This window comes from Halichoerus grypus, chromosome 3 (assembly GCF_964656455.1).
Source record: "Halichoerus grypus chromosome 3, mHalGry1.hap1.1, whole genome shotgun sequence".
Taxonomy (NCBI): domain Eukaryota; kingdom Metazoa; phylum Chordata; class Mammalia; order Carnivora; family Phocidae; genus Halichoerus; species Halichoerus grypus.
In genome coordinates this window covers 55,801,049-55,828,851 of record NC_135714.1, presented here as the reverse complement: position 1 = coordinate 55,828,851, position 27,803 = coordinate 55,801,049, and the positions used below count along the sequence as shown (strand labels likewise).

The following is a 27,803-nucleotide window of genomic DNA, read 5'->3' as shown; positions in this document are numbered from 1 at the left end:
GCATCACAATTCCAGACTTCAAGCTCTATTACAAAGCTGTAATCATCAAGACAGTATGGTACTGGCACAAAAACAGACACATAGATCAATGGAACAGAAGAGAGAACCCAGAAATGGACCCTCAACTCTATGGTCAACTAATCTTCAACAAAGCAAGAAAGAATACCCAGTGGAAAAAAAGACAGTCTCTTCAACAAATGGTGTTGGGAAAATTGGACAGCCACATGCAGAAGAATGAAATTGGACCATTTCCTTACACCATACACAAAAATAAACTCAAAATGGATGAAAGAGCTAAATGTGAGACAGGAATCCATTAAAATCCTAGAGGAGAACACAGGCAGCAACCTCTTTGACCTGGTCTGCAGCAACTTCTTGCTAGACATGTCCCAAAGGCAAGGGAAACAAAGCAAAGATGAACTATTGGGACTTCATCAAGATAAAAAGCTTTTGCACAGCAAAGGGAGCAGTTAACAAAACCAAAAGACAACAGACAGAATGGGAGAAAATATTTGCAAATGTCTTATCAGATAAAGGGATGATTTCCAAGATCTATAAAGAACTTCTCAAACTCAACAGCCAAAGAACAAAGAATCCAATCAAGAAATGGGCAGAAGACATGAACAGACATTTCTCCAAAGAAGACATACAAATGGCCGACAGACACATGAAAAAATGCTCAACATCACTCGACATCAGGGAAATACAAATCAAAACCACAATGAGATACCACCTCACACCAGTCAGAATGGCTAAAATTAACAAATCAGGAAGTGACAGATGTTGGCAAGGATGTGGAGAAGGGGAACCCTCCTACAATGTTGGTGGGAATGCAAGCTGATGCAGCCACTCTGGAAGACAGCGTGGAGGTTCCTCAAAAAGTTGAAAATTGAACTATCCTACAACTCAGCAATTGCACTACCACATATTTACCCCAAAGATACAAATGTAGTGATCCAAAGGGGCACCTGCACCCCAATGTTTATAGCAGCAATGTCCACCATAGCCAAACTATGGAAAGAGCCCAGATGTCCATCAACAGATGAATGGATAAAGAAGATGTGGTATATATACAATGGAATACTACTCAGCCAACAAAAAAAGAAATCTTGACATTTTCAATGATGTGGATGGAACTAGAGGGTATTATGTTAGGTGAAATTGTCAGAGAAAGACAATTACCATACGATCTCACTTATATGTGGAATTTAAGAGACAAAACAGAAATCAGAGAGGGAGACAAACCATAAGAGACTCACAATCATAGGAAACAAACTGAGGGTTGCTGGGGGGGGGATGGGGTATCTGGGTGAGGGACATTAACGAGGGCTTGTGATGTAATGAACACTGGGTATTATATAAGATTGATGAATCACTGAACTCTACCTCTGAAACTAATAATAAACTATATGTTAATTGATTGAATTTAAATCAAAAATTATTTACAAAGCAAAAAAAAAAAGGCAGGGACAATACAAATTTTTACTGTCTTGCCTCAGGACTGTGTCACTTTTCTTACAGTCTGTCATAATATAGTCCTAAGGGTGCTGGATCATCTTCATATCCCATAGGAACCATGCCAGTCCCTTACATTGAAGGCACGCACGGTTCATCAGGTTTTGGTTAGCATAAGTCGCAAGCCAGAAGGTGGAAGACAAATACGACACAACTTCACAGGGATGCTGACATTTCTAGAGGTCTGGTGGTCTGGAACATGTCAGGAGAGCTAAAGTGATCAAGGCAAGCTGCGGCTGCTTCCACCACCTGCAAGAAGAGAAAAGCACAATGCTTGTTGGTCATCTTTGTGTTTTGAAGATTACACATATCACTGCATCCCTTGAAAGGCTGCCAGTTTTGAGGGGAACTTAGGGCAAGAAAGGGTTCCATCCTGTAGCCTAAGCTTCCTTGTCACTGGGGCGTTGTGACTCAGGACCCAAATGGATCGGAACTATCGGTGGCTGTAGGGAATTCTCCGCCCTGGCAGGAGAATAACAGCACAGAACTTGGGGGTTTTCGTTGTGAAAAGAAGTTCTTGCCTTGCTACTGGACCCTGATAGAGACAGTGTGCCTGATTATGGGATGTCAAGTGATTATGCTGAGTTGCCTATCTTGAACTGGGTGATATATGCTCCACTGAAACCATAAAACTGAATATAAGCAGCAGCATTCCACTGTAAGTGGAGATGATGTATACGACACCAGGTTTCAGCAGGCCTGGAGAACTCAGGTAAATTGCACAAGCAAGCGGATCAGACTTCCATGTACTTCCTCTTTATAACTTTGATGCCTTTCCCTCAATGCTTCATGGGGAGTTCCATAGGACAAAAAACCCAAAACCAAAATAAAAACCAAAAAACAGATGTCCAGCTTTGCCCTAGGTAGTACTCGTTTATACCCGTTGTCAACATTCATTTATCATTCATGACACCACTTTTCTTTTTTTCTTTTCTTTTTTTAGAGATTTTATATATTTACTTGACAGAGAGAGAGATAGAGAGAGCACAAGCAGGGGGAGTGGCAGGCAAAGGGAGAGGGAGAAGCAGGCTTCCTGCTGAGCAGGGAGCCAGATGTGGGGCTTGATCCCAGGACCCTGAGGTCATGACCCAAGCTGAAGGCAGACGCCCAATGACTGAGCCAGGTGCCCCACGACACCACTTTTCATTATCAAAAGTGTCCCAGTTTGGAGAATCATTTTCATGGGCACCCCACCGATGATCAGTTAATGGAGAGGAAAGAATGTGTCCCTGGTTCATGGATTTCTGTATGAGATTCTAGCATCAGCTGGAAATGCACAGTCAGGACGCCACACTCCTGCTCAGTGGGCAGGACATTGAAAGGTATGTCTGGTTGTCTATTTTGTTTGGAAGGAGAGATGGCCTGAGATACAGATTTATACGACTCAGCCTCAGTATCAGATTGGTCAGCTGGTTAGGGACTTAAAAAGAATAAAATTGGAAAATTGGTAATAAGGAGGTCTAGAAGGCAGCCTATCTGCACAGGCCCCCCAGGACAGGATGTACTATGAAGATATTTGTTTCCCACATACATGCCTGACAGAGGGGAGGCATGGTGGAGGAATTCTCAATAATTAAGATGGCTTTTCCTATGGGTGACATTTAGCGTCTTTCCCTGGCCACCTTGGTGTTTGCTCACTGGACCTGTGTTTGAGGTAGACATGGTGGCAGGGAGAGAGGTCATTCAAGGGCTCAACAACACAGTATCCCCCTTGTCAACGTTGATCTGCCTATTAACGCTGTTCAGTGCCCAGCCTGCCAATAGGGAGGCCACCTTTGAGCCCTTGCTATAACATTCACCAGGGAAACCAGCATGTGTGATCTCACAAATGCACACTTTCAACTGTAAAGGAGAAGCCAAAAGGCAGTGTGTGGAGTGTAAATGGAAATGCACAATTCATCAGATAATGAGAACAATTCCACTCTTTTCTCATTCATGCTGTTTTGCTGGGTTCTCTTTATGAAAAGGATCAGTAGGAAAAGGAGGAAACTGCTGGGACTCAGCAATTTTCTCTGAAAACTTTATGTCCTATAGTTCTTACAACAACCTTGGGAGGTGGGTTGGGTCGTAACTCCGTTATAGAAATGAAAACACAGGATCAGGGAGATTAAGTCTCACTTCCAAAGACTCATAGATGATGGTTGAACCCAGATCTGTCTGTATGTCTTTTGGCATACTGCTTGGTAAGAGACCATCTGGCTTGCTAAGGTGGGTCTCAGTGGGCATCTGCTGGCTCATGTGGAGCTCATTTCCCTACCATCCCACCTCTGCCAGAGCCACTACAAGATACACACTGAATTGTAATCTCCTGCAGGTCTCCTTAGGCTCTGGCCACAGAGTGGGGGTGAGCAGAGCTCTGCCTGAAAAAAGGGAGACAACAGGGGGTGACTTCGTGCTCCTGCTAAGACTCCTGAAGTACCCAAGTTCTGGAGGCATCAGAGCTCCTTTCCTGGGCTGCATCCCCAGAATCTCCATAGGAGATGGAGGGGGGTCTGAGTTGCATAGAGTCTAAGAGCTGGCCAGGCAAGTGGGGAGGAGGTGGGCAGAATGGGGCAGGAGGCTACTTTCCACAGGCGACCAGACCTGGTCTCAGAACCTCTTCATTTAGGCGCATAGTCCTGACTGACACATACCTAGCTTTGGGGACAAGTAATGATCATTTTCTGGTTCCCTTTTTACCCAGTGTAGTTCACAGGAATGAGCTAATTCTCACATGACACACCCATGACTGTTCTTGGGTTTCTTCCGCCTGGAGGCCTTGCTCTGAGAAGGCTTTCAATACTGTTCTGAGAAAACTCATCTGATCCCTCCCAGGCCCTCCAATGCCCCTTAGGCTGGGTGAGGTGCCTCTTCTCTGCGGCTTCAGGGGCACCCTGGGCTCAGCATTTTCACAGGACTTTTCACACGCGTTGTGGGTTTGGGAATATCTACTTTGCAGTGTTGTGGTGAGATAATATAGGTAAAGTACTTGAGTTGGCCCAGAGTGGCTGTTTTTATAAAACAACAAATTGTGGCTGTGTGTCTACTTGTCAAACATCCCCATTGTAAGCCCTGAGGGAAGTGACTTGTCCCTGTTGCCTAGCCAGTGCCCAGGACATTGGTTGATGCTCAATAAAACTTCAAGGAAAGAATGAACAAATTAAGTAAAATGGGTTAAAGAGTAGCAAGGGTAGGGAATGAGTATGCCTTTCTTAACCATTTGAATATATGTAAATAATGAACATATAATTCCTGATATTTTCAATGAGAAAAATTCTTTATTTAAAATAGGCTAAGTGTTTTTACTCGATTAAATAAAATACTCTACAAATGAGAATTTTAAATCCAATATACCAAAGCCAGTAATACCAGTCAGGGATTGCTCACCAATCCCTGCTTAATAATGTTTGATTGATATATCTCATAATTCTGAGAATATGTGCCTTTGCCTAGAGAAACATTTCCAAAGCAATGTCACATTTCCTGGATATAACAGTGTCATGCTAGTTAGAGAAATTCTATAATGCCTAAGACAGCTGAGAAATAGTGATTTTCCAATGCAGAGACCCTTAGACTTGCTCTGATGTCATTAATAGTATTTCGAAATCACAGAGACGGTCGACACATTTTATTTCAATACAAGAGTGAAACCAAAAAGGGGACCTACACTATTTCTAGCCACTTGTATTTATTAATATATGCTTAGCATTTTCAATGCCTTTGCTGCAGAAGGGTAGTAAGTGTGTTAGCAAAAAGGTATACTATGGGGACAAAGCCGGGAGCTTGTGCATACAGAAGGTAGCTGATAATCGCCAGGCTCTCAGGGCTCTTGGAAATGCCACACGTCGTGCATAATCTGGGGCTGCTGAGCCTTGTTTTCTGGCATCAATGTTTGCTGAGTGTCTGGAATCACTGTAGTATCCGTGGGTGTTTCTTCCAGGGGTGTGGTCACATCAGCACCGTAGGTCTCATAAATATCAGCTAATCCAGGGGTCATCAGTGGGTCAGCGTCTGCTGGGGTGACCCTGGGGGGTCCCCCGCTCTGCCCTGCTGGGCCTCTTGCCAGGCTGGGGTCGTTGCCCTTTGGATGAGCAAGAAGTCCTCCCAGGGCACCAGGTGCTACCTCTGTAAGGAGAGCTGGGTTTTCCGGATCGGCTGGATCAATAGCAGGCATAGGGGAGCCTTGTGCACCTCCTTCCCCCTTCTCAGGGCCTTTGGTTCCGGCGACTGGGGAGTCAAATTCCAGAGTGAAGTCCCCGCCCATGGCTGGATTGGGGGGCATCCCTCCAAGGTTAGGTCTCATGCCTCCAAATCCTGGGAACATGGCTCCATAGGCCATGGGGCCTCCTCTGCCTCCCTGGAAAAAAACCATTGACCAAAGATACCATTGTCACATATGATTAAGTATACCATGCAGTCATACCTGGGCAGATTCACCAAGGAACCATAAAAGGCTGATAGGGAACAAGGAGTTGGCTGACAGCTTTGTGTAAGCACATTTCTCACTAAACCGGCTTTGACATAGAAAGGAGAGGATTCTGCACTTTTCTGGTTACTCACTTCTGTGAAAGACAGATGAAGACCCTTTGCCATGTCTGGATGAAAGCATGGGAATGGGAGAGGTGGGGAAGCAGGGCGGGAGCAAGGCTACAGGCAAAAGGTACTTTGAATTTAATTTGAAGAAAACGATAAGCAGCCAAAATAGGCAATGCCATCATAAAACAAACAAACAACAATGGATCCATTGCTGAGTTTGTTGAGGGATGTTTTAGAGAACTAGGTCAACATTTCTCAAATGAATGAAGACCCACATAAGATTTTCTTTTTTCTTTCTTTCTTTCTTCCTTCCTTCCTTCCTTTCTTTCTTTTTCTTCCTTTCTTTCTTTTTCTTTCTTTCTTTCTTTCTTTCTTTCTTTCTTTCTTTCTTTCTTTCTTTCTTTCTTTCTTTCCTTTCTTTCTTTCTTTCTTTCTTTCTTTCTTTCTTTCTTTCTTTCTTTCTTTCTTTCTTCTTTCTTTCTTTCTTTCTCTTCTTTCTTTCTTTCTTCTTCTTTCTTCTTCTCTCTTTTTCTTTATCTCTCTTTCTCTCTCTTTCTTTTAGAATATGTGTAAGAAAAAGAAGCTTGATTTCTCTGGAGGAACGGAAATATTTTCTTACTGTGGACAGTTAGAATTGCAGAACTGACCACGTTTCCTTTTTCTGCCTTTGCTGTCAAAAATGTCCAACCCAACATCTTGGGCTCTTGACAGCGATTGTGCAGAGTTTTGTAACGTGCATATTTGTAATCTCAGTTAATTAATCTCTTACAATTTCGACTCATTTTAAATTCTATCTTCAATTTTTTAGTTACACTTATTGTGGGTTTTTCATAGGCTGCAGCAAAATCTTTTGAGCATGAGACAGAGTATAAATTAATTAAAATTATAAGATGATAATTAAAACTTGCTTGAATTTTCAGCCAGTTGTGTTGGTGGTATGTGGATCCAGTATTCTTTTCTCCTACCTTCCCTTGGCTCTCCACTCTCTAAATCTCCCCTTCTCACATCATCTCCTCGAGGGATGGCACTTGAGCCCCTAGGCTGAGCTAACTGCCTCTCCCCATTCCCTCTCTCATACCTCTGTTACCCTTTATCACATCATTTTGACACTATCTATCCTTGTATCTATCTTTTCCATTGATGAGACAGTAAACTCCTTGAAAACAGAAAGCTTATCTAATTTATTTTGCCTCTGTAGTGTCTTTCTATGCATCTAGTTCACAGAAGGCACTCAAGAACGTTGGGATGTGAGTTTTCTGTCAGTGATTGCATGTATATATATTTATTAATTTGATAGGATCTGTAGTTGATAATGATTTAATTTAGTATGGTGTTTGTTTTCTTTTGTTTTGTGCTCTAACAGATGTGACAGGTAGAAATTCCTGAGGGAAAATATAAAATTGTCCAAGTCTATTGGTCTCAAATTTTAAAGTTGTCATAGCATGGATAATAGAAAAAGAATATGCTTAAATGAACTCATTCATGCACTTTGAATTTTATACTAATCACATTTGAAACTTGGTTAGTTTTCTTTTCTTTTTTTTTTTTTTACCTGAATATAGTTGACACCCAATGTCACATTGGTTTCATGTATACAACACTGTAAAGTATCGTATGGTGAGAGATGGTGGCTACACTTGTGGTGAACACATAATATATAGACTTGTTCATTTTCTCTTTCTTTTTGATCTCTCAATTTTGAGATCTAAATTACTTGCAACACTGTTGAATTTGTTGTTTTGAGGGGTTAATAGTCCAAGAAGTGGGAATTCTGTACAAATCAGGTGTATCCTTTTTGGTTGAAGCATATGCTATTCAATGATGATGGCTTTTCAAGAGAGGTTTCTCCCCTGCTCATATTCAAGAAATGGGGCAAAATCCCATGTTCTAGAAGGGTCATTACTCAGAAAAAGATGACATGGGAAACATGGGGAAATCTTTGCATGTTGCATAAGAATCAGGTTTTGGTTTTGGAGTGAAACCATCTGAGTCCTGTGCTGTATGTTCAGAGACATTCATGGCCAAAACCTCTTGCAGGAAGTTGTCTGTGACTGCTCTCCCCAGACCACTATTTTAATAAGAGTTTGAAGACATTACTCACCGCCATTTCTTCTGAACTCATGATGCCAAGTCTGGCAGGAGCGTTCTGTTCAAAAAGAAACAGTGCATCTTATTACAGCAGATTCCTATTATCCTATTAGCTACTCAAGACAAAGTTAAAAGTCACTTAGTTTTTCCTGAAGACTTAATATTAATGCTGTGCCCAGAAGCAGAGTAAAGTGGAAAGATGAGTCATTATTGAATAAATGTAGCCAATTTGGATAATTGAGATAGAAAATATACCTTTTCTTTAATGCCGCTGTGTGTGCATGTGTGTGTGTGTCCAGAATTATTCAATAGAAAGTGTGCCTCCTTGCCATTTCAGTTGCTAACTTAGGCATTCAGAGAATATGGACTGTTTTGTGTGAAGCCTAGATTTTATAATTTTAGCTCTTAAGATAACATTTAATTTAAAATGATACTTTTTGTAGGATACAGACTTACCAATTGATTTGCTCCATAGGACATGTAAAATATTCCCGGATAAAGCTAAATATAAATGCAATAGTCATTATAAAATGCATTTTCCAAGATAAAATTTTAAGTAAATTGCTGGCAGAGACATATTTTAAAAAGCTTACCGGCGATGGTTTATTTTGTGGCATTGGTCCCCGAGATATCAGACGGGCTATTTGGAACAACTTCAAGTGGTAGAAACCAGAATCAGTAATTCATTTTTGCTATAACTTAGGAAAACCTCCCATTACAGCCATTTCCAAGAGTTATAAGAAATAGCATTTTCAGGTGGATTAGCATAACAAATAAGTACTTAATATTTAAGAAAACAAAGGAAACCATTATACTTCATATTCATGGATAAATGGGGCAATGAAAATTTTTCACTCTTCTTTCTTGAAGTATAGATACTTTTCCCAAGAAAGTATCTTACTGAGATCTGTACTTACCGATGGACCTTGTGGATCAGCAAAATCCATTCCTGGTAGCTACATCACAGATAAACATGAAAATTACTAAACCATAAAAATAGAAGTGGGCACACTCTTATTTATGACTATGATAAAACAATCTAAAATGAGTTTCCTGATTTTCATTTTCATTTAGTCTTGGGCAGTACACCCAAGAGATAACAACTGCCTTTTACTGGCATGTCTCGAGTGCATGGGCAGGGAGACAGGGCATGTCTACCATGAATTTGCTTTGTTTTGCAGAGTAGAAAGTAATGAGTTTGGGAATCAGAGCATGCCAGGTTGGTTTGAATCCTGGCTCTGCCACTTAATTATTCGGTAATACCAGGAAAATTTTACAACCTGTCAAAGTCTGTCTTTTTTTAAAAAAAATGGATGATAATATCTATCTTTATAGGAACGTCATCAGGATAATATGGGGGACTGTTAAACGCCTGCCACATACTCATTACATGGCACATTCCTTTCTTCCCACTGCTCTTGTCTCTACATTATTACATGATTGTCTTCTCTCTACCAGACAGAGAAATAATAATCCAAAATACTATGTGCAATGCTGTGGGCTCAATCACTCTTCTCAGTCCTTCCAACACTGAAAAAGATCCTGGGCTTCTCTGGGCTGTCCTATTTCATCTGAAAGCTTTCATCTTTTTGCAACTAAGGAACTAAATTTTATAGGCACGGGATCTTTTAGAATCCATGCCTTGTCTCTGATGGCAAAGGACAGGAATGGATATTTATATTCTACTCCCAGATATGTCAACTTCTTAAAAACATATTTGTATTGTCGTCTATTCTGCCTGAAAGTTCCAATTATTTTAATGTGCTCTGCAAATCAGTTTTCCTTCACTGAGTTAGTGGGTCATCCTGAGTTGACTTCACAGAGGAAAGAATTACCTCGGCCTTTTGTGGCTTCTCTGATGGTGCCACCTGCTGTTCAAGCATTGGCCCCTCTGCTTGCTGCAAAGGCGGTTGTCCCTGGTAAACTGAAGGCTGGGGTCCTCCCTTCTGGGCGGTGTCCTGGATGTCGGTTACAAGAGCAGACTGGAGGAAAGGTTTCTGTCCTGGCTGTTGAGGCTGCAGGGATGGCTGTGATGGGAGAGGTGGGGGATGCACAGGCAAAGAATATTCATACTGCAGAGAAATTGGAGAGGAGTGTCAGGAAGTGATAGCTCACTGAGCCATGGTATCTAGAAGTTCTAAAGCAAAAGGGCTTGAGAAACTTTCTACCTGCAAGAGAGTCTAGGGGAGTTGTCTTGAAGCTATGTTTATGTAGGAAGCACGAATTTATGTACAGTCAACCTTATTTGGGGCCATCTGGTGTATCTCACTTACTTCCTTTGGGACTAGCTGTACTCAAGAATATGGAAAACTATTGGACTTTCTTGTAGAATTGTCGTTTCCTCCTCCAAGTTCCCATAGGTATGTCTCTTTTACCACTTTCTCACTGGATTACAATGATTTGTTAGATATCTTTGCCCCCAGTCCACTGAGAGACAATAATTTGTCTTACTTGTCTTTTTGGCCTTGGCCTTAACATGGTTCATAACAAATGCCTGGTACATGATAAATAATATATGTTTTTTTGAGTTAATGAAAGGGGAATGGATCATTAAATAAAATACAAAATTCCTGCAGCATGGAGTCCATTTTGGAAACAATCAAGTGGAGAAACAGTCACTATTAACAGAATTTATTGTCCCATGAAATGTGGATTGGTGAGTAATGCTACTTGTCATAGAAAGGCCTCCTAGAACCAAAGGTTCCTGTTAAAACAACCATGTTTATTTGCTCCTTTTTGAAATTAACTGTGGTGAAGGGCTCCCTGTAGTTTTTAAATCATTTGCCAGCTCCTCAAAGTGGCTCTGCTTTGCCTCTTCAACTACCATGCATCTCTAAAGTCCTATGGCTTTTATTACTTATACCTCACAGTGTAGCACCTTGGGATATGGTGTCTTGTCTTATCCCCCAATCGGATGTGAAACTTCATGAACCTTGGAGCCATTCTTATATGTTTCCACTTTCACTCTCAATCTACAAATTGGCTTATGCATTTCTTAGACAGCTAATAAATAATGGTGAACTGATCGATGTATTTATTGATTGCTGTAAGGTTCATGATATTTTAACCAGGGCTTTGGCATCATTTTAAACATGCCTTTGAATAATTATTTTAGGAATCTTGACTAAAATGAGAATTGTCCAGGGCATCGTCTGCTTCCATCTTGAAGATAGTTTATCTATTGTTATTACTCGTGTTGTTAACGTTAAGTCTCTTATATTTTGCAGGCCATATCTTCCTATGTGAAATAAATATATAAATAGGTCGAAAGTTTGGACCACTTTATTTTAAATTTTCCTAAGTACTAAAAACCATTATAGGTTTTGATTTGTTAATATTTGGATCATTTTTGATCCAAATATCTGTAGCTAGTTTATGACAATTTAGAGAAGACAAGTAGGGGAATATTTTTAAGCTTGAAGTTTCAAACACATTGATACAATTAACCTACCTGTTGAGTTTCATGTTCCCTTGGTCTCATCCATGGGAAAGAAGAATGTGGTGGGAGGATACCATGCATCCACAAAGAATTAAATGATTTTCCAAAACCAAATCTTGAATACTAAAGACATGCAGGGAAAAAAAAGCATGCTTTTATTTCAGTATTGGCTTAAACTTGGTTTTCATTTTCTATAAAATCCATAGAAAGTGTAGAGATAGCAAAAGTAAGTGTGACATTGGTGAATTTAATATGGGTGGGTAAATACTCTCTTCCAATAGACTTACTTTCTATTCTGAGCCAGACTGCAATATTCCCATAAATTTACTTGAGATTTAGCTTTGTAAGCCCTCATATTTTGGGCTGTTTAATAGAGTTCACAGCACAAACAGGATTTTTTTGAAAATTCAAGAAAATTCAATATTGTTTTATCTACCATTCCATCCCAAGATCTTATTTTGTTTTAGGTTATTTCAATTAGCCGTTTTTTCTTCTTAGGATAATGTCTATTCACTAACACATTTTAGGAATTATGATGTTGCTGTTAATATCACTACCACTACCACTATTCATTCTTTCAATAAGAAATATTTGAAACTAAGGTTACCTGAGAAAGCATGTTTAATCCCTGCAAACTTCCCAGCTGTCTCATTGTCTATCAAGAAAAAAAAGTGGGTTAGTATTTGCCACATATATTTCTTTTCTGTATGATACAACTATTTTCTCAACATATGGTATTATTAGCACAAAGTTTGTGGTGGATCAGTTTTAATAAAATAAAGATAGACACAAATCATTATTAAAAAGTGGAAATGTTAAATGTGGTTGTGCCATTGTTGTTGTTATTGCTATTAAATTAGTGAGCTTGCTTTTTTAATCATTAATAAAATAAGAGGGAAAGTATCATTTAAATGGAGGTCACATTGAAACATTGGAAAATAGCTCATTCAATTGAAATAGAAATTTAATTGTGAGAATATTGTTTCATTGACTCTCCCTCCCCCTTAACTTACTTTGCCTTTTATAAATCCAGGCCCTAAACAGGCAAACAAAACAAAACAAAACAAAACAAACCCTGCCTCCTTTCCAAATAAAAAAAGCCTCAAAATAATGAGTATAAAAAATATTGGGGAAAATGGTGATTATCTGGATAGATGGCCAAGAATGCTGCCAATTCAACAAAAAGTCAATTTCAATTTAATGGGAAGAGGTATAGAGTGCTTTGAGTTGATTTTAAGTTAGAAAGTGAGAAAAAAATAACTCAATGAAATTAGTTTCCATTCGAAATAAGCTTCTAGCCCATGCAAGTATTGATTCTCCCAGATTGTCATGATACGAATAAACTTATTTTTCTATTCAGAACTGTCAATATTTTCTATTGATATGGCCAAATATTTCTATTATGCTAAGATTTTCTAAACAGTATTATTAGTTATGAGAACTGCAGGAAGACAGACACAAGATATGAAACAGGTACCATAGAACAAGGCTAATGTAATTTACAGGAGTTCTTATAAACAACTACATTTTGTAAGGCAAATTTTCTTCATGGGAACATTTTCATATAAGATACTATGAGGTGATGGAATTAAATATAAACCATTTGTGGCTTCAGAACAATGTGTTTTAATTAATGTAGTAATTATATTAATATAGTAATTGTATTATGTAGATATAATATATATTAGGTATTAAATATTAGTATTGATCTGATTCACACACAGATGACATTCTAAAGACTAAAATACCTGAGAGTTTAAAATTGCAGTAAAATGATAAGATGAGGCTCTAATAAATGTCCTATACTTCTCTGAAGCTTCTCTAGACAGCCTCTGACTTCCGGCTAGGAAAACAGAGCCAGCCCATGGTGTTTCTCTCTTACTAGGACCATACAATGTAAAGCTTATATGTGAATACTCCGACAGTACATACCTCCAGGCTCAAACTAGCCATGCCCGGTGTCCCAGGTTGCTGAGGAAACACCTAGATGGGAATAATAATAATTTTGAGATCTCTGGTGAGAACCCTCCTTAAATGCACACTGGAAATAGAAAGCTAACCCAGTGCATAAAGTCCAGCTGTGAGGGCTTTTGACTTGAGTTTTTAAGCAGAAGAAAGAAGAATTTAAGTCAATTGGGGAATTCACATCATATTTAATAATTTTGCTTACACATGAACCATCTACCCTTTGTCTGTATCTTAATACAGCAAAATTTGATTTAGTTGGAGGTTACATTGAAAACAAATAAGAAGTAAAATAAAGCTGCAAAATAGAATACCAAGAGTACTTTGTATTCTAAAAAATCACCCCATAGAAGCAAAAGGGACAAACTTAAGCTCAATTTTCTTGTGCTTTTGGCAAACCTACATGCTTCTGGCTAATGGAATGTGGCATGGGATCATGGCATTCAGCAAAACCAAATACAAAACCTAACTTGCCACCCATTCAAGGGGCTTCAACAAATCTTCTGTCATCTTTTGTGAACGATTATTTTATGTATAAACCTATTGATCTGTGTTTATATTTTTTGGATCATATCCAAGATATAATTTTTTTTAACTAAAAAATATTCTAGTGTCAAGTATCATTATACTTAATGTGTTCATTTAAAAATTGTTAAAAATACAGTTATACTTACACACTTTTTAAAGTGTGAGATATTTTTCTTTATAAAGCAATCTTTATACCAGTAGAAAGCCATGGAGAATGGAAGAGTAAGAATTAGAGTACATTTTGAGGGTCTCTGGTTCTTTGGTAATCCTTATTATTGATAGTCACAGATTCTTAATGCCTTCCTTCCTTCATTTATACCACAAATATTGACGGCGTGTCCACTAAATATATTGAGATTATTTATTTTTTATGAGTGAGAAGTTCAGGGATAGTTTCCTGAGTATGTTATCTACCCTCCACCTTCTGCGTTTTTATACAGGTAAAATCTCACCCTCTGAATCATGGAGCAAATTTCTCCAAATAATTCAGTTTTAGCAATGGATAGCGGGGAAGGAATTATAAATGTGTAACAAATACTCCAAGCAGAGAAAAAGATTTGTTGTGCAGACAGGAAGAGTGATGTGTGTGTGTGTGTGTGGGGGGGGAGGGTATGAGCAGGTTGTTCAGCATTTGAGGGGACTGTGAGAGTAAAGCCTTCCTTCCTCCCATTGGCTGGTACACAAATAGGGTATCTTGGACAGATTCAGCTACAGCACAAAGTCTACTTTGCTTTCCATTTGCTCCAAGTCGTGATTTAAACAATATTTACATGAATGTAAACGGACAGAGGATACATTTCCAGCAAGGAAGTAAAAGGAGAAGAATATCTAATTTGATAGGCAGTCAGTTGGCAATCCTAAGCAACTGTGTCCCTTGGGGTGGACCTGACTGACACAGGCGTGGACCAGCATAGGTTCCAAGAACGTCAAAGGATTAGACAGATAGTGGATGGCTGAGGCTGACCCCAATGTCAGTATCATACAAAAGTAAGCGAGGGTGGCATCTTCAGTTTTTCTTTCACTTAAAGTTCATGTTGGGTAATGGAATAGAGCTCTTTTTATTTGTAGAATTGAGATTTTCATCCTTGTAACCAGTTTTATCCCTTTCCTCCCAAACATTTAACTTTAAGAAACCCAAGTAGCTAAACTTTTTTCTCATGGAACTGAAATATTTTAAAGTTCATCTGAGTCCAACTATGAGTTCCTCAAGACAAGAGACCATGTCATATTTACCTTCATGCCTCCAATGCCCAGCACATCGCTGGATACATGGCAGGTGTTCAATCAATATTTGCCAAATGCATATAGCAGCTGAATAAAGTCTTCATGAAAACAGAAACACATACTATTGGCTGGAGTAGTTCAGGACTTAGAGGATTGTATTCATATGAGGTCAGATCAATATGTGATAGAGTGAACCAGGTGTAGGACTATAACATACAATTAGCCCCTTTGCCACTGCATGTTTTGATTTAAGAAACTTTAGCTCTCAGGCACACAGTGTCTCCCCTATAAGACAAATCTGTTGGTTAATTACTAGCTTCAAATGGAACTACTTAGCTCTGTTTTGTGATCATCATAACTTGGCTAATATTCTTTTAAAAGTGAAGAAAATGTACTTCACTTTTGTGGAGAAATTTCTTCTCCATTTCAATTACATAAAGGTAGCAAGTAGTTGATAATAAAATTGTGCCATGGCATTGTGGAGGCTACATAAGTCCTTTATCTTTGAATGAATGGAATAAGACTTCAAAATTGCCTTTGGAAGAGTTTAATATCTTTTTGAATAAAAAATTATATTATTTGACTTACTGCTTTTGGATGGTAAGACTGATGTCTGGGCAACTATGACCCTGACTCAGTAGGAAGTCTACCACTGGCTTAATTCAAATGAGTCCATGCATGGACTTCAGCCCACGTCCTTCAGTATTGTTCAGTATCCAACAATGTCCCTCTTAGGGCACAATCTAGAACACTCTGACTTACCGGCACTGCAGAACTCATTTCCAGGAGGCATAAGATCAATATCAGGTCCTTCATTTTGAAAAGTGGGATCTGAAACAGAGTTAGGTTGGAGAATTAAATCAGATGAATTTTTATTTCAGAGTGGTTAAAAGACAATATTTCCAATGAGCCACATCTGTGTTCTTCCAAAACAATCTGTTTCAAAAACAAAAAACACAACTAAATGTTTCTAAACAACTTGTTTGTATTTACTAGTTTTTGGAATGAATTGACAATCAGTTAAAATATCTAAGTACTTTTTTTTAAAATGGAGCTGCAACCTAAACGAACATGTAGGAACAACTTCTGTGCTGTGTTCTTTAAATGTTGTATTTCATTTTGTAAAATGAATTATGAATTTGAAAATCCTTTCCACTACGTGAAATTTTGGCCTATTAAATATCATTCACATACTTTCTCTCCAGAGTAAATTTTGAAATGCATTTGAAATATAATACAACCAACAATTATTTTATAGCAAACCTTTATTTGCAGGTATGTTAGAGCATATGATTCTAGGTTTCAGTTACCCAGATAACCATGCCAAAACCTATCTTTTTAAAAATAAGAATGAACTAATATTTTAATTGCCTTTGATATTAGTGGGAAATATGTCTCAAAACTGAGTTTTCCTCTTTCTTTTTATTTTTCATTTTTTAAGAAGATTTTATTTATTTATTTGAGAGAGAGAGAGCAAAAGAGAGAGAGAGTACAAGCAAGGGAGGGGCAGAGGAAGAAGCAGGCTCCGGATGAGCAGGGACCCTGACGCAAGGCTTGATCCCAGGACCCTGGCTCATGATCTGAGCCAAAGGCAGATGCTTAACAACTGAGCCATACAGGCGCCCTGAATTTTCCTCTTTCTAAAACGAATGACCTCTTCAAGTTTATTCTGTAAGTTGAAAAGCCTCTCTACTCTTACACGAACAGAGATCTGACTAGCCAAGAGATTGCTCATTCTTTTATACCTTTCTAAATTATGCACTGTCACTAATAATAACAAATAATAATAATAAAAAGAAGTCTATAGATTAGTTTTGTTTTCCTTAGCTGGTAGGGTATTAGACATGTCTTCTCTGGAACATACTAATGGTTTACAATAAACTATTATTCATCTTCTGGTGACAAATAAAAATTCTCTTTATAAAAGCTACCTGGAGATAGAAAAAAAGAACGTATAGGAATCACATGGAAATCATAAAAATCACATTTTACCTTGAATGCTGACATGCACTGTGTTCTCAGGGCCTGGTGATGCCAACCAAGACAATTCTAAGAAAAGAAGATTAAATTTTTTTCTGGACTGTGCCTAGGACTCGCTCTGTATCTCTCATTCAGGGAAGACCAGAAACCTTTATTTAAAGTGCCAATCCACCAATCAAAGTGAAGCAAAACGGGGAAAAAACCAAACTCTGTTCCTGTAATTAGCCCACACCCTTTTATTGCATGCAAGGACATTGGCCCTGTAGAGGCTCATTATTTTTAATTGTAAACCAACCTTGTATTTATTCAGAGAACTCAATTGCAGGGAAGACAGTAAAGGAATAATGGACATAAGTTCTGAAGACAATCATTTTGGTGAGCTGAAGGAAATATATATAAAATAGGTGTAAAAGTAACCATTATCTGTTTTGTGCAGGTTTTTATCTGCAGATAAAGCTAGTGACCCAGTGCCTGTTCTCAAGATGTTCACCCTCATATTTGTTGTTGTAAAAGTATCTCCCTCCCTTACCTTAACACACACAGTCTAGAAGGATACATAAGATAATGTTCTTTTTTTTTTTTTTTTTTAAAGATTTTATTTAGTCATTTGACAGAGAGAGACACAGCGAGAGAGGGAACACAAGCAGGGGGAGTGGGAGAGGGAGAAGCAGGCTTCCCGCTGAGCAGGGAGCCCGATGCGGGGCTCGATCCCAGGACCCTGGATCACGACCTGAGCCGAAGCCAGACGCTTAACGACTGAGCCACCCAGGCGCCCCCATAAGATAATGTTCTGAGCTTGGAAGAGAAAATGAATATATTAGATGGATAATGAATATGTTAAATTTTTTCTTCAGATTTTCCTAGATAGTTTTATATCTGAAGTTAATAGACTAGAGTTAGCCAGGCTTTTGTAAGAAATTTTAATTGGACCCTCTGAGAGGATCATTTCAGGTAAACCTTTGGTGCATGTTCTTTGCAGAGAGAGGGGTATAAATCAAAACATTCTCCATGAACCAATCAAGTCAATGGGCACTAGTCTCATCTCACTTGTCAGACAGACCCACTTTCACACATTTAGTACCAAGTCAGGTTAGTCATATTTGTGTCACTTAAAAGGCTAACATCAACATGGATGGGTTTTTCTCCATGAAAAGGTAAGAATGTCTTGGATGTGGATTGAACTTTAACTGCTTTTGTTATTTCTCTGCCCCACCTGATCTTTCCAAGGCTGTGATTTCAGATGTGGTAGGAATAAGAATTTAAGATTAGTTTCTTAAGAAGGGATGAGTCAGTACACTCTTTAGGGAAGTAGGGATGTTGCCAATTACAGGGAACACCGAGGAAGCTGGTATTTTAGGAGAAAGATGTCTTCATACCTAAGTGTAGACCTAACATCTTCAAATAATGTTATCCAAGAAATTGTCTCTGAAAAACTACATTTCCTATTGATAACAGAATTATTTTTAGGATGCAAAGAAATAAGGAATGTGAATATGTTTTGTAAATAGCAAAATGTTATTGAAATAAAAAGTATTATTTTTGACCCCACCCTCCCCATTTCTTTTTATTCCAGTTCTGGTGCTTAATCAAGTCCTTTAATCTCTTTGAGTCCTAGTTTCTTCCTCTGTAATATAAAGATGATCATTTACTACCATAGGTTTGTTTTGAAGATTTGGTGAGGTGATAAAGATATAGTAGTTGCCATACAGTGGGTGCTCAGTAAATGGGTGATTGTCCTTTGCATGGGAGAAGCTTCATAAAACATGGGACCACAAAGATACATGTGTGTGTATGTTTGTTAAAGGAGAAGGATCAGTGGCAGTTAGGTCTATGAGTTCCAAGGAGAGTAGAGAAGGGACCTGATGGAAGGCATTTCCTCTGCATAGAAGTCGGTGCTGAATCCATGGGATTAAGTTTCCTGGTTTTCGGTTAACCAGGGAAATGGGATGGGTGTGTATGTGTCTTTTTCAGTTTATGAGCATGATCATGACATGCTAATAATGATGTTTTGGTAGAATTCATATATTCTGCCTCTCTCTTAAGCCAAGTATCTGATATATTATAAATGATGTTGCTTTTACCTTTTAAAAATGACTGTCACACTCAGTCCTGGATTATTGTCTTCCAGATATTACCTGTTAGTTTCTTTCTCCTTCAATTTCCTGTATACCCAGTTTATCTTCCTAAAATATTGGTTTCAGCATTTCACAGCTCCACTCAAAAACTTTTCAAAGATCCCTAAAGCTATAATGTAAAGTTTGCCCTCTGTAACTAGACAGTCAAATTAACATTTCAATTTACTTTTCCAATCTTATCTCCCATTTTACTTGAGACTGTATATTGGTATAGTAATCATGATTATTGTAATCAGTTGAAGTTGGTTTCATTTTGCATCTAGTAAACAGTTTTTTATTTTTGATTTATGTTACTAGGAGAGTTAGCAATATAATATATCCTAATACATCCTATGAAAAATATTTTAATTACAAAGAAATATGGAAATTATTATCCATATATGAATGAGTGACAGTGATTCTAGACATTAAGGAAAGTACTGTAGTTGACGGAAGCTATGTTATGCTGATCAAGACCATACCTTTATAAAGAAAAATGAGAACACCAATTAAAAAAATGCTGTGTCCAAGCCACATGCAGAAGAATGGAACTGGACCATTTTCTTACACCACACACAAAAATAGACTCAAAATGGATGAAAGACCTAAATGTGAGACAGGAGTCCATAAAAATCCTACAGGAGAACACAGGCAGCAACCTCTTCGACCTCAGCCGCAGCAACTTCTTCCTAGAAACATCGCCAAAGGCAAGGGAAGCAAGGGCAAAAATGAACTATTGGGACTTCATCAAGATAAAAAGCTTTTGCACAGCAAAAGAAACAGTCCACAAAACCAAAAGACAACCGACAGAATGGGAGAAGATATTTGCAAATGACATATCAGATAAAGGGCTAGTATCCAAAATCTATAAAGAACTTATCAAACTCAAAAGCCAAAGAACAAAGAATCCAATCAAGATATGGGCAGAAGACATGAACAGACATTTCTGCAAAGAAGACATCCAAATGGCCAACAGACACATGAAAAGTGCTCCACATCGCTCGGCATCAGGGAAATCCAAATCAAAACCTCAATGAGATACCACCTCACACCAGTCAGAATGGCTAAAATTGACAAGTCAGGAAAGGACAGATGTTCACGAGGATGTGGAGAAAGGGGAACCCTCCTACACTGTTGGTGGGAATGCAAGCTGGTGCAGCCACTCCGGAAAACAGTATGGAGGTTCTTCAAAAAGTTGAAAATAGAGCTACCGTACGACCCAGCAATTGCACTACTGGGTATTTACCCCAAAGATACAAATGTAGTGATCGATCCGAAGGGGTACGTGCACCCCAATGTTTATAGCAGCAATGTCCACAATAGCCAAACTATGGAAAGAGCCAAGATGTCCATCAACAGATGAATGGATAAAGAAGACATGGTATATATATACAATGGAATATTATGTAGCCATCAAAAAAGAACAAAATCTTGCCATTTGCAAGGACGTGGATGGAACTAGAGGGTATTATGCTGAGCGAAATAAGTCAATCAGAGAAAGACATGTATCATATGATCTCACTGATATGAGGAATTCTTAATCTCAGGAAACAAACTGAGGGTTGCTGGGGTGGTGGAGGGTGGGAGGGATGGGGTGACAGACATTGGGGAGGGTATGTGCTATGGTGAGCACAGTGAATTATGTAAGACTGATGAATTATGTAAGACTGATGTAAGACCTGTACCTCTGAAACAAAAATACATTATATGTTTAAAAAAAAAAAAAAAGAAGAAGAAGATAGCAGGAAGGGAAAAATGAAGGGGGAGAAATCGGAAGGGGAGATGAACCATGAGAGACTATGGACTCTGAGAAACAAACTGAGGGTTTTAGAGGGGAGGGGGGTGGGGGGATGGGTTAGCCTGGTGATGGGTATTAAAGAGGGCATGTATTGAATGGAGCACTGGGTGTTATACGCAAACAATGAATCATGGAATATTACATCAAAAACTAATGATGTAATGTAAGGTGATTAACATAATAAAATAAAATTAAAAAAAAAAGAAAAAAAATGCTGTGTCCAGTATATAGCAAAAATAAGAAAGCTCAGAACAACAGAAGATCTGAGATACATAAGGGGACATGTGCCACAGAAAAAGTTATAAAGAAAAAGCTAGAGAAAGAAGATCCTGTGGAAAATACCAGTCCCTCTCTGACTTCGCCTTGTTTTATTTTTCAATCCCTTCCCCCATGATCCTCTGCTTTGTCTCTTAAATTCCACATATCAGTGAGATCATATGATAATTGTCTTTCTCTGATTGACTTATTTCACTTAGCATAATACCCTCTAGTTCCATCCACATTTTTGCAAATGGCAACATTTCATTTTTGATGGCTGAGTAGTATTCCAATGTATATATATACCACACCTTTATCCATCCATCCATCGATGGACATCTGGGCTCTTTCCATAGTTTGGCTATTTTGGACATTGCTGCTATAAACACTGGTTTACAGGTGACCCTTCAGATCACTACCTTTGAATTTTTGGGGTAAATACCCAGTAGTGCAATTGCTGGGTCATACGGTATCTCTATTTTCAACTTTTTGAGGAACCTCCATACTGTTTTCCAGAGTGGCTGCACCAGTTTGCATTCTCACCAACAGTGTAAGAGGGTTCCCCTTTCTCCACATCCTTGCCAACATCCGTTGTTTCCTGGCTTATTAATTTTAGCCATTCTGACTGGTGTGAGGTGGTATTTCATTGTGGTTTTGATTTGTATTTCCCTGATGCCGAGTGATGTTGAGCATTTTTTCAACACACGGTCCTTTTCAACCTTCTACTCTAGCCAGACTTGTTTGCTCACTCTGTCCAGAATGTGCCATGGTTTTTCTCTTCTTGAGATTTTGATTGAATCTTTCTCTCTCCTAAGTTCTTTTCTTACCTCTTCACAACTTGTTTTTCAAAGTTCCAGTCAAATTTACCTCTTTTGTGACTCCACCCCCACCCATTCCACTCCACTGTGATTTTCCCTTCTCTGATTCTGAATATTTTGTCAGTCATTTGGCATCCTTTGATGTTATATGTACACTATAATAGGTAATATTTGGATAGTATTTATTGGGGCCAGGCATTATTTTAGTATTTTACATATATTAATTTATTTAATCTTCACAATGAATTTATGAAGAAGATACTATTCTCCCCTTTTTATACATGATAAAACTGATCTATAAAGATGCGAGCTACTTTTCCCAAAGTGACAGTCAGTGAGTGGTGGGACCAGAATTTAGACACAGCCATCTCACTCTTATGTACCATGTCTAAATGAATTAGTTATCCAATAGCAGATGACATTGACCAATCAATCATTAGCAGATACAAAGAAATACAATACAGTGTGCTTATCTTTAAGGAGTTTATCAGCTATTTACTCAAAGAAGAGAGATATACAAAAAATAGTTAATGAAACTATGGCAAACCAACAATAATTTAATTAAAAAGCATATATAATATTAAAAAGCATATATAATATCAAAAAGCATAATCCCACATGGATTCACTGCTAAAATAAGAATGCTACAGAACAGTGATTCTCAGTCAGGGATGATTTTGACCCAGCAGGGAACATTTAGAAATGTCTGGGGGATAAAGGGATATTTCTGGTTCTGACAGTTGGCTGGCAGGGAAGGCAGGGAAGGGATTAGCTATTAGCATCTAGTGAGTAGAGATGTTGCTAAACATCCTATGATGTACAGGAAAACAATTATCCAGCCTGAATCATCAATAGTGGTGAGGTTGGGAAACTCTGCTATAAAAGAATACTATAAAATTTTTGAGGTTGAAGAAATCCTTTGGGTGCTTCTGGGTCAGGCATGAGGGGCATAGGTTCATGTTGAGTCTTGAAGGAAGGATATTTGTCAAAATGCTCAATCAATAGCTGATGACTGAGTGAATTGATAAGTATTAAGTTGTCCAGGGAAAGAATCTGATGGAGTGTCATGCATTAAGCTTTACTGGAATGGAACAAGGGCAGAGAGTATGATCATGTCAGGGAAGGCCAATTTTTAAAGATGATTTTTGTATGTTAGAATAATAAAAGGAATAATAAAGATTTCATGGATCTTCTGCTAAAGTCTACTATATATAATATTAATAGCTTATTTTATTGACCACTTACCATGTGCCACATGCTGTGCTTTATATTCCTTCTCTTAGTTCATCTTCATGAACCACCTCATGAGATAAGTACTGTGAAAACTGGGATTTGGGAGGGGTACTGTGTCCTTCAGAGTTAATTAGTAGCACAGCTGGGGTCCATCTCCAAAAACCATGCTCCTGACACGAGGCCACCACACTGATGGTTAATACTTAGTGTTTTGTAGAGCCCATTATCATGTTGGTTTGGGCTAATGTTTATATCTGATTTTTAATCTTACAAAATATGGATAATAAAGTTTTGTGAAGTCTATTGATACTTTGTTACCATATAGTCTTATAGCATAGGAGTCAAATTTGAATTATTTTTGCCTGCTAGTCAAAGTTATTTTGAAAACTGCAGACAGTATTAGAAATTCTTATTTTTATTGGCTTCTAATTATGTCATAATCAAGAACAATAACCAGAAAAATAACATGATGATGGTAATAATTATATAAATACAAAAGAAAGACATATTAGATAGGATTTTACTACCTCACCAACTGATTTCATTTTTTCCTCTGACAATACTTATACATGTTGGACTCATATTTAGCATAGTTATGATTACAGTGTAAGTATAATTTTATATCAGGCTTTATGCTCTATAAATACTAATTAGCTACAGGGATAAATCTTATATTTTAAATTGAGTAATAGCTCTTCAAACTGATGCTCAAGACTCCTATTTTTTTTAAAAAATTTTATTTATTTATTCATGAGAGACAGAGAGACAGGCAGAGGCAGAGGCAGAGGGAGAAGCAGGCTCCCCGTGGAGCAGGGAGCCTGATGCTGGACTCGATCCCAGGACCCGGGGATCATGACCTGAGCCGAAGGCAGACGCTTAACCCACTGAGCCACCCAGGTGCCCAAGACTCCTATTTTTTGATCTTTGATCATTTCTAATTTTTCACCATAAGTATTTTAATTAGTAGATATTTTTAAAAATTATATTTTGAATTAATTTCTTAGTATAATTTACCATGAATATGGTTCCTTGTTAAAAGCATGCATATTTGTATGAATCATGGTAAGTATTGCTGAATTATCCACGTTGATATACTACCAACGATTTATGTAGAGCAGTTCTCTTGTCAGAATTTGTTTATCTAATTAATTTTTTCCCGTAACTTAATAGGTGTAATACAGTGTTTTGTGGGGTTTTTTTTGGCTTTTTTTTTTTTTTTTGCTCTTTTTGTTGTTGTTGATTGAGGTATAATTGGCATGGGACATTATATTAGTTTCACATATAATATGTAATGATTTGACATTGCAAATGATCACCACAATAAGTTAAGTTAGCATCTGTCACCATAGTTACAAAATTTTTTCTTGTGATGATGACTTGGTGTTTTAATTTATATTTCTTTGATCACCATCAAGTTTAAATATTTTCCTCACATATTTATTTACTACCACATTTCAACTTTTTGTATTGTTCATGTTTTTGCTTATTAGCCAGAGGGAAATTGATATTCTTATTAACTTGTATGTGTTTCTATATATCATTGAGCATTTATTATAAAACACTTTATGTAACATACAAATTGATCTCTTGCCATGTTTGATATAAATTTCTTGACAGACATTTAAAAAATATATAAGTTAAAATGCCTTCCATATAAAGGCTTTATATTTCACAGTAGTTTCTCACTAGTTTACTTCATATATAGTTATTAGAGTCAAGTTGAGCTCATTTTCCATTCCTTTTGCATTCTCTGCCTAGTGGATTCCAAAGTCACATACCTGGAAACTCTGACAGTGAATAAAATTGACATTAGTCCTTTGCAAACAAGGGAGTTTAAAGCAGAAATATGTGTAAAGGACACAGTAGTTTTTGGCAGCTTGCCAACTAACACACCTGCTTTTGCTTTGTACATTAAAATGATTTATTTGTTTCTTGTCTGGATTACTATCTGCCACTTGGCAGCCACTATAAACCCACTTCAGAAGGACTTTTGGAAGAATGAGAGAGTTGATCACAAGGCAATACAGAATGACTTCAGGTCTTCAAACCTGCATGACATCAGAGTCAGTTTTACAGTAGAAGTGGCAATTTTTTACCCTGCCCAAAGAAGTCTCTGGTATAGATCACTGGAAAGCAAGTCAGGAAACATGTTCTGTGCCAGTCACTTAGTTGCTGAGTTTATTGAAGAACATTTATTAAAGGCTCACTATGAATAGACTGTCATATTAAATTTAATGACAATAAAGAGACACCCGAGCTCCTGTTCCTCCGAAATAGTTATAGTCCAGTTAAAGAAACCATACTTGACATTGATACGTGAATTAACATGAGCCTTGTGAAAAGTCTTATCATGTAAGAGAAGACAAGTTACAAAGTGCTTAATTACAGAGAATGTGGGCTCTGGGGTCGGAGTGGTCAGGCTGGAATAGAGCTTCATGATTCTCTAGTTGTGTGTCTTGGGCAAGTTACTTCAGCATTTTGTGCCCCAGCTGCCTCACCTGTAAAAGAGTGTCAGTAAAGGAATCGACACAGGAGCAAATGAACAGTGTCTGGTACATTGCAAGCATGTAATTAATGCAAATTATTCCTGATGTCGCGTACATATTAAAGGGATGTCATATAAGGAGGTTATTAGAATGGGAGAGACTTAATTATAGAAGCATTCTTGCAGAGTAAAAATCTGATATTTGGATACACATATGAAAAAATTAATGTATACGAAAAATAATAGATTATATTTATTAAGCCTTTTCTATGTTCAAGGCCTTGGACATTTATTTCATTTGTATTTACAACAACTCCATGAGGCAGGTGCTATTACTGTCAACATTTTGTAGATGGAGAAACTGAGTTAAGTGGGATTAAGTAATTTGCCCAAAGTCAAAGCTAGTATGTGGCAGTTTGGATTCAATCCAAATCTGTCTGATGCTGGTGCCAAATTACACCAAAACAATTAAAATTTCTCAATGAAAAGGAGCTGAATATAAAAGATGAATTATTATTAATTTTGATGTTTGAATTCCATTGCAACTTAAATGAGAGGTTGAAATTGCTCACTTACACATTCAACAACTGAGCATCTAACATGTACCAGGCAGTGTTCTAGGCACAAAGTGACCAAATCCAACAAAAACCCCTCACGGAGCTCACCTGCTAGGGGGTCAATAATATAATCTGATAAGTGTCAAGGAGAAAGAATTAGGAATTAAGCAGGAAAGGAGCATAGAAATTGCTAGGAGTGTGTTGGAAGTTTAGGTAGGGTGGCCATGGGAGGTCTCAGTGTGAAGAGGCTATCTGAGAAAGAAAGGAGGGAGAAGTACATTCTAGGCAGAGAAACAGCCTGTGCACAGAACCATTGTTCCAGGTGTGTTTAAAGACTGGTGACAGAGGCCAATGTTTTTTGGAAAGGACTGAATGAGAAAGAGAGGAAATCATAGGATCTCGTAGGCTGTGGGCTTTGCCTATTATTCTGAGTGAAGTAGGAGACCAGTGGGAGGTTTTGAGCAGAGGAGGGGCATGATCTGCCATCAGAAGGGGACTATTCTGGCCAGGTTCAATAGACTGAAGAGACCAAAGGTGGAAGCGCAGAGAGAGGGTAGGAGAGATTGCAATAATCCAGGCAAGAGATGGTGGTGGCTTGGGTCACAATAGTAGCTGTGGAAGTGGTGAAACATGGCTACCCTCTGGATATTTTCCAAGGTAAACCTTACAGAATTTACTGATAGAGTGTATGTAGGGTTTGAGAGAATGAAAGGAATCAAGCAAAGGGTAGCATAATATTTATCCAGTGGAATCATACCTCACTAATTCAAGCATCTTTTCATCTTCAAATGCAACTATCTATAACATATTTAAGAACTCAGAAATAAGCAAAAAATTCTTCAAAGCCACCAAAACAGAGAGAACATAGTGCGAAAGCCCATGTACTTACAAGAGGTTTTGTTGGTTCCTTTTTATCCTAATTTGAGTTACAGTTCAAATACATGTCATTATGTTCTCATGTTCAGATCATAAGAAAATCAGAAGGGATGGAGAGATATTTCTAATTTTAGAAACACTTATAGTTACCAGAAATAATAGCTGAGACCAAGAATGAAGAGAAACAAAATGAAAACGTGAAAACACAGCCCGAGGACGCTTGATACAGAATCTGCTGTTTCTTAATGCTTGAGGAGCTCCTGCTGAAACAGGAACGTGTGTTTGTAATGGTCACTGTGACTTACAGTTAGGTGAGATGGTGTTTTTCTCTTTTAGTCTAGGAAGCAGAGAGGTAGAATTATAGATGTTTTGCCTCTAAAATAATGGAATGTGTTGGAGTTCTTTATCCT

General features: G+C 38.0%; 1 protein-coding gene across 1 annotated transcript; it reads right to left on the bottom strand.

Moving 5' to 3' along the window:
• Positions 1 to 5,314: 5,314 nt before the first annotated feature.
• On the bottom strand, positions 5,315 to 16,126 carry AMBN (ameloblastin; the record flags this gene model as incomplete). The annotated part of the gene is made up of 10 exons (XM_036113478.2): positions 5,315 to 5,851; positions 8,132 to 8,176; positions 8,575 to 8,619; positions 8,712 to 8,771; positions 9,036 to 9,074; positions 9,954 to 10,190; positions 11,570 to 11,680; positions 12,165 to 12,212; positions 13,490 to 13,540; positions 16,037 to 16,126. Coding segments are annotated over 10 exons (1,263 nt in total), but the record flags the coding sequence as incomplete, so codon positions are not given.
• Positions 16,127 to 27,803: the final 11,677 nt, after the last annotated feature.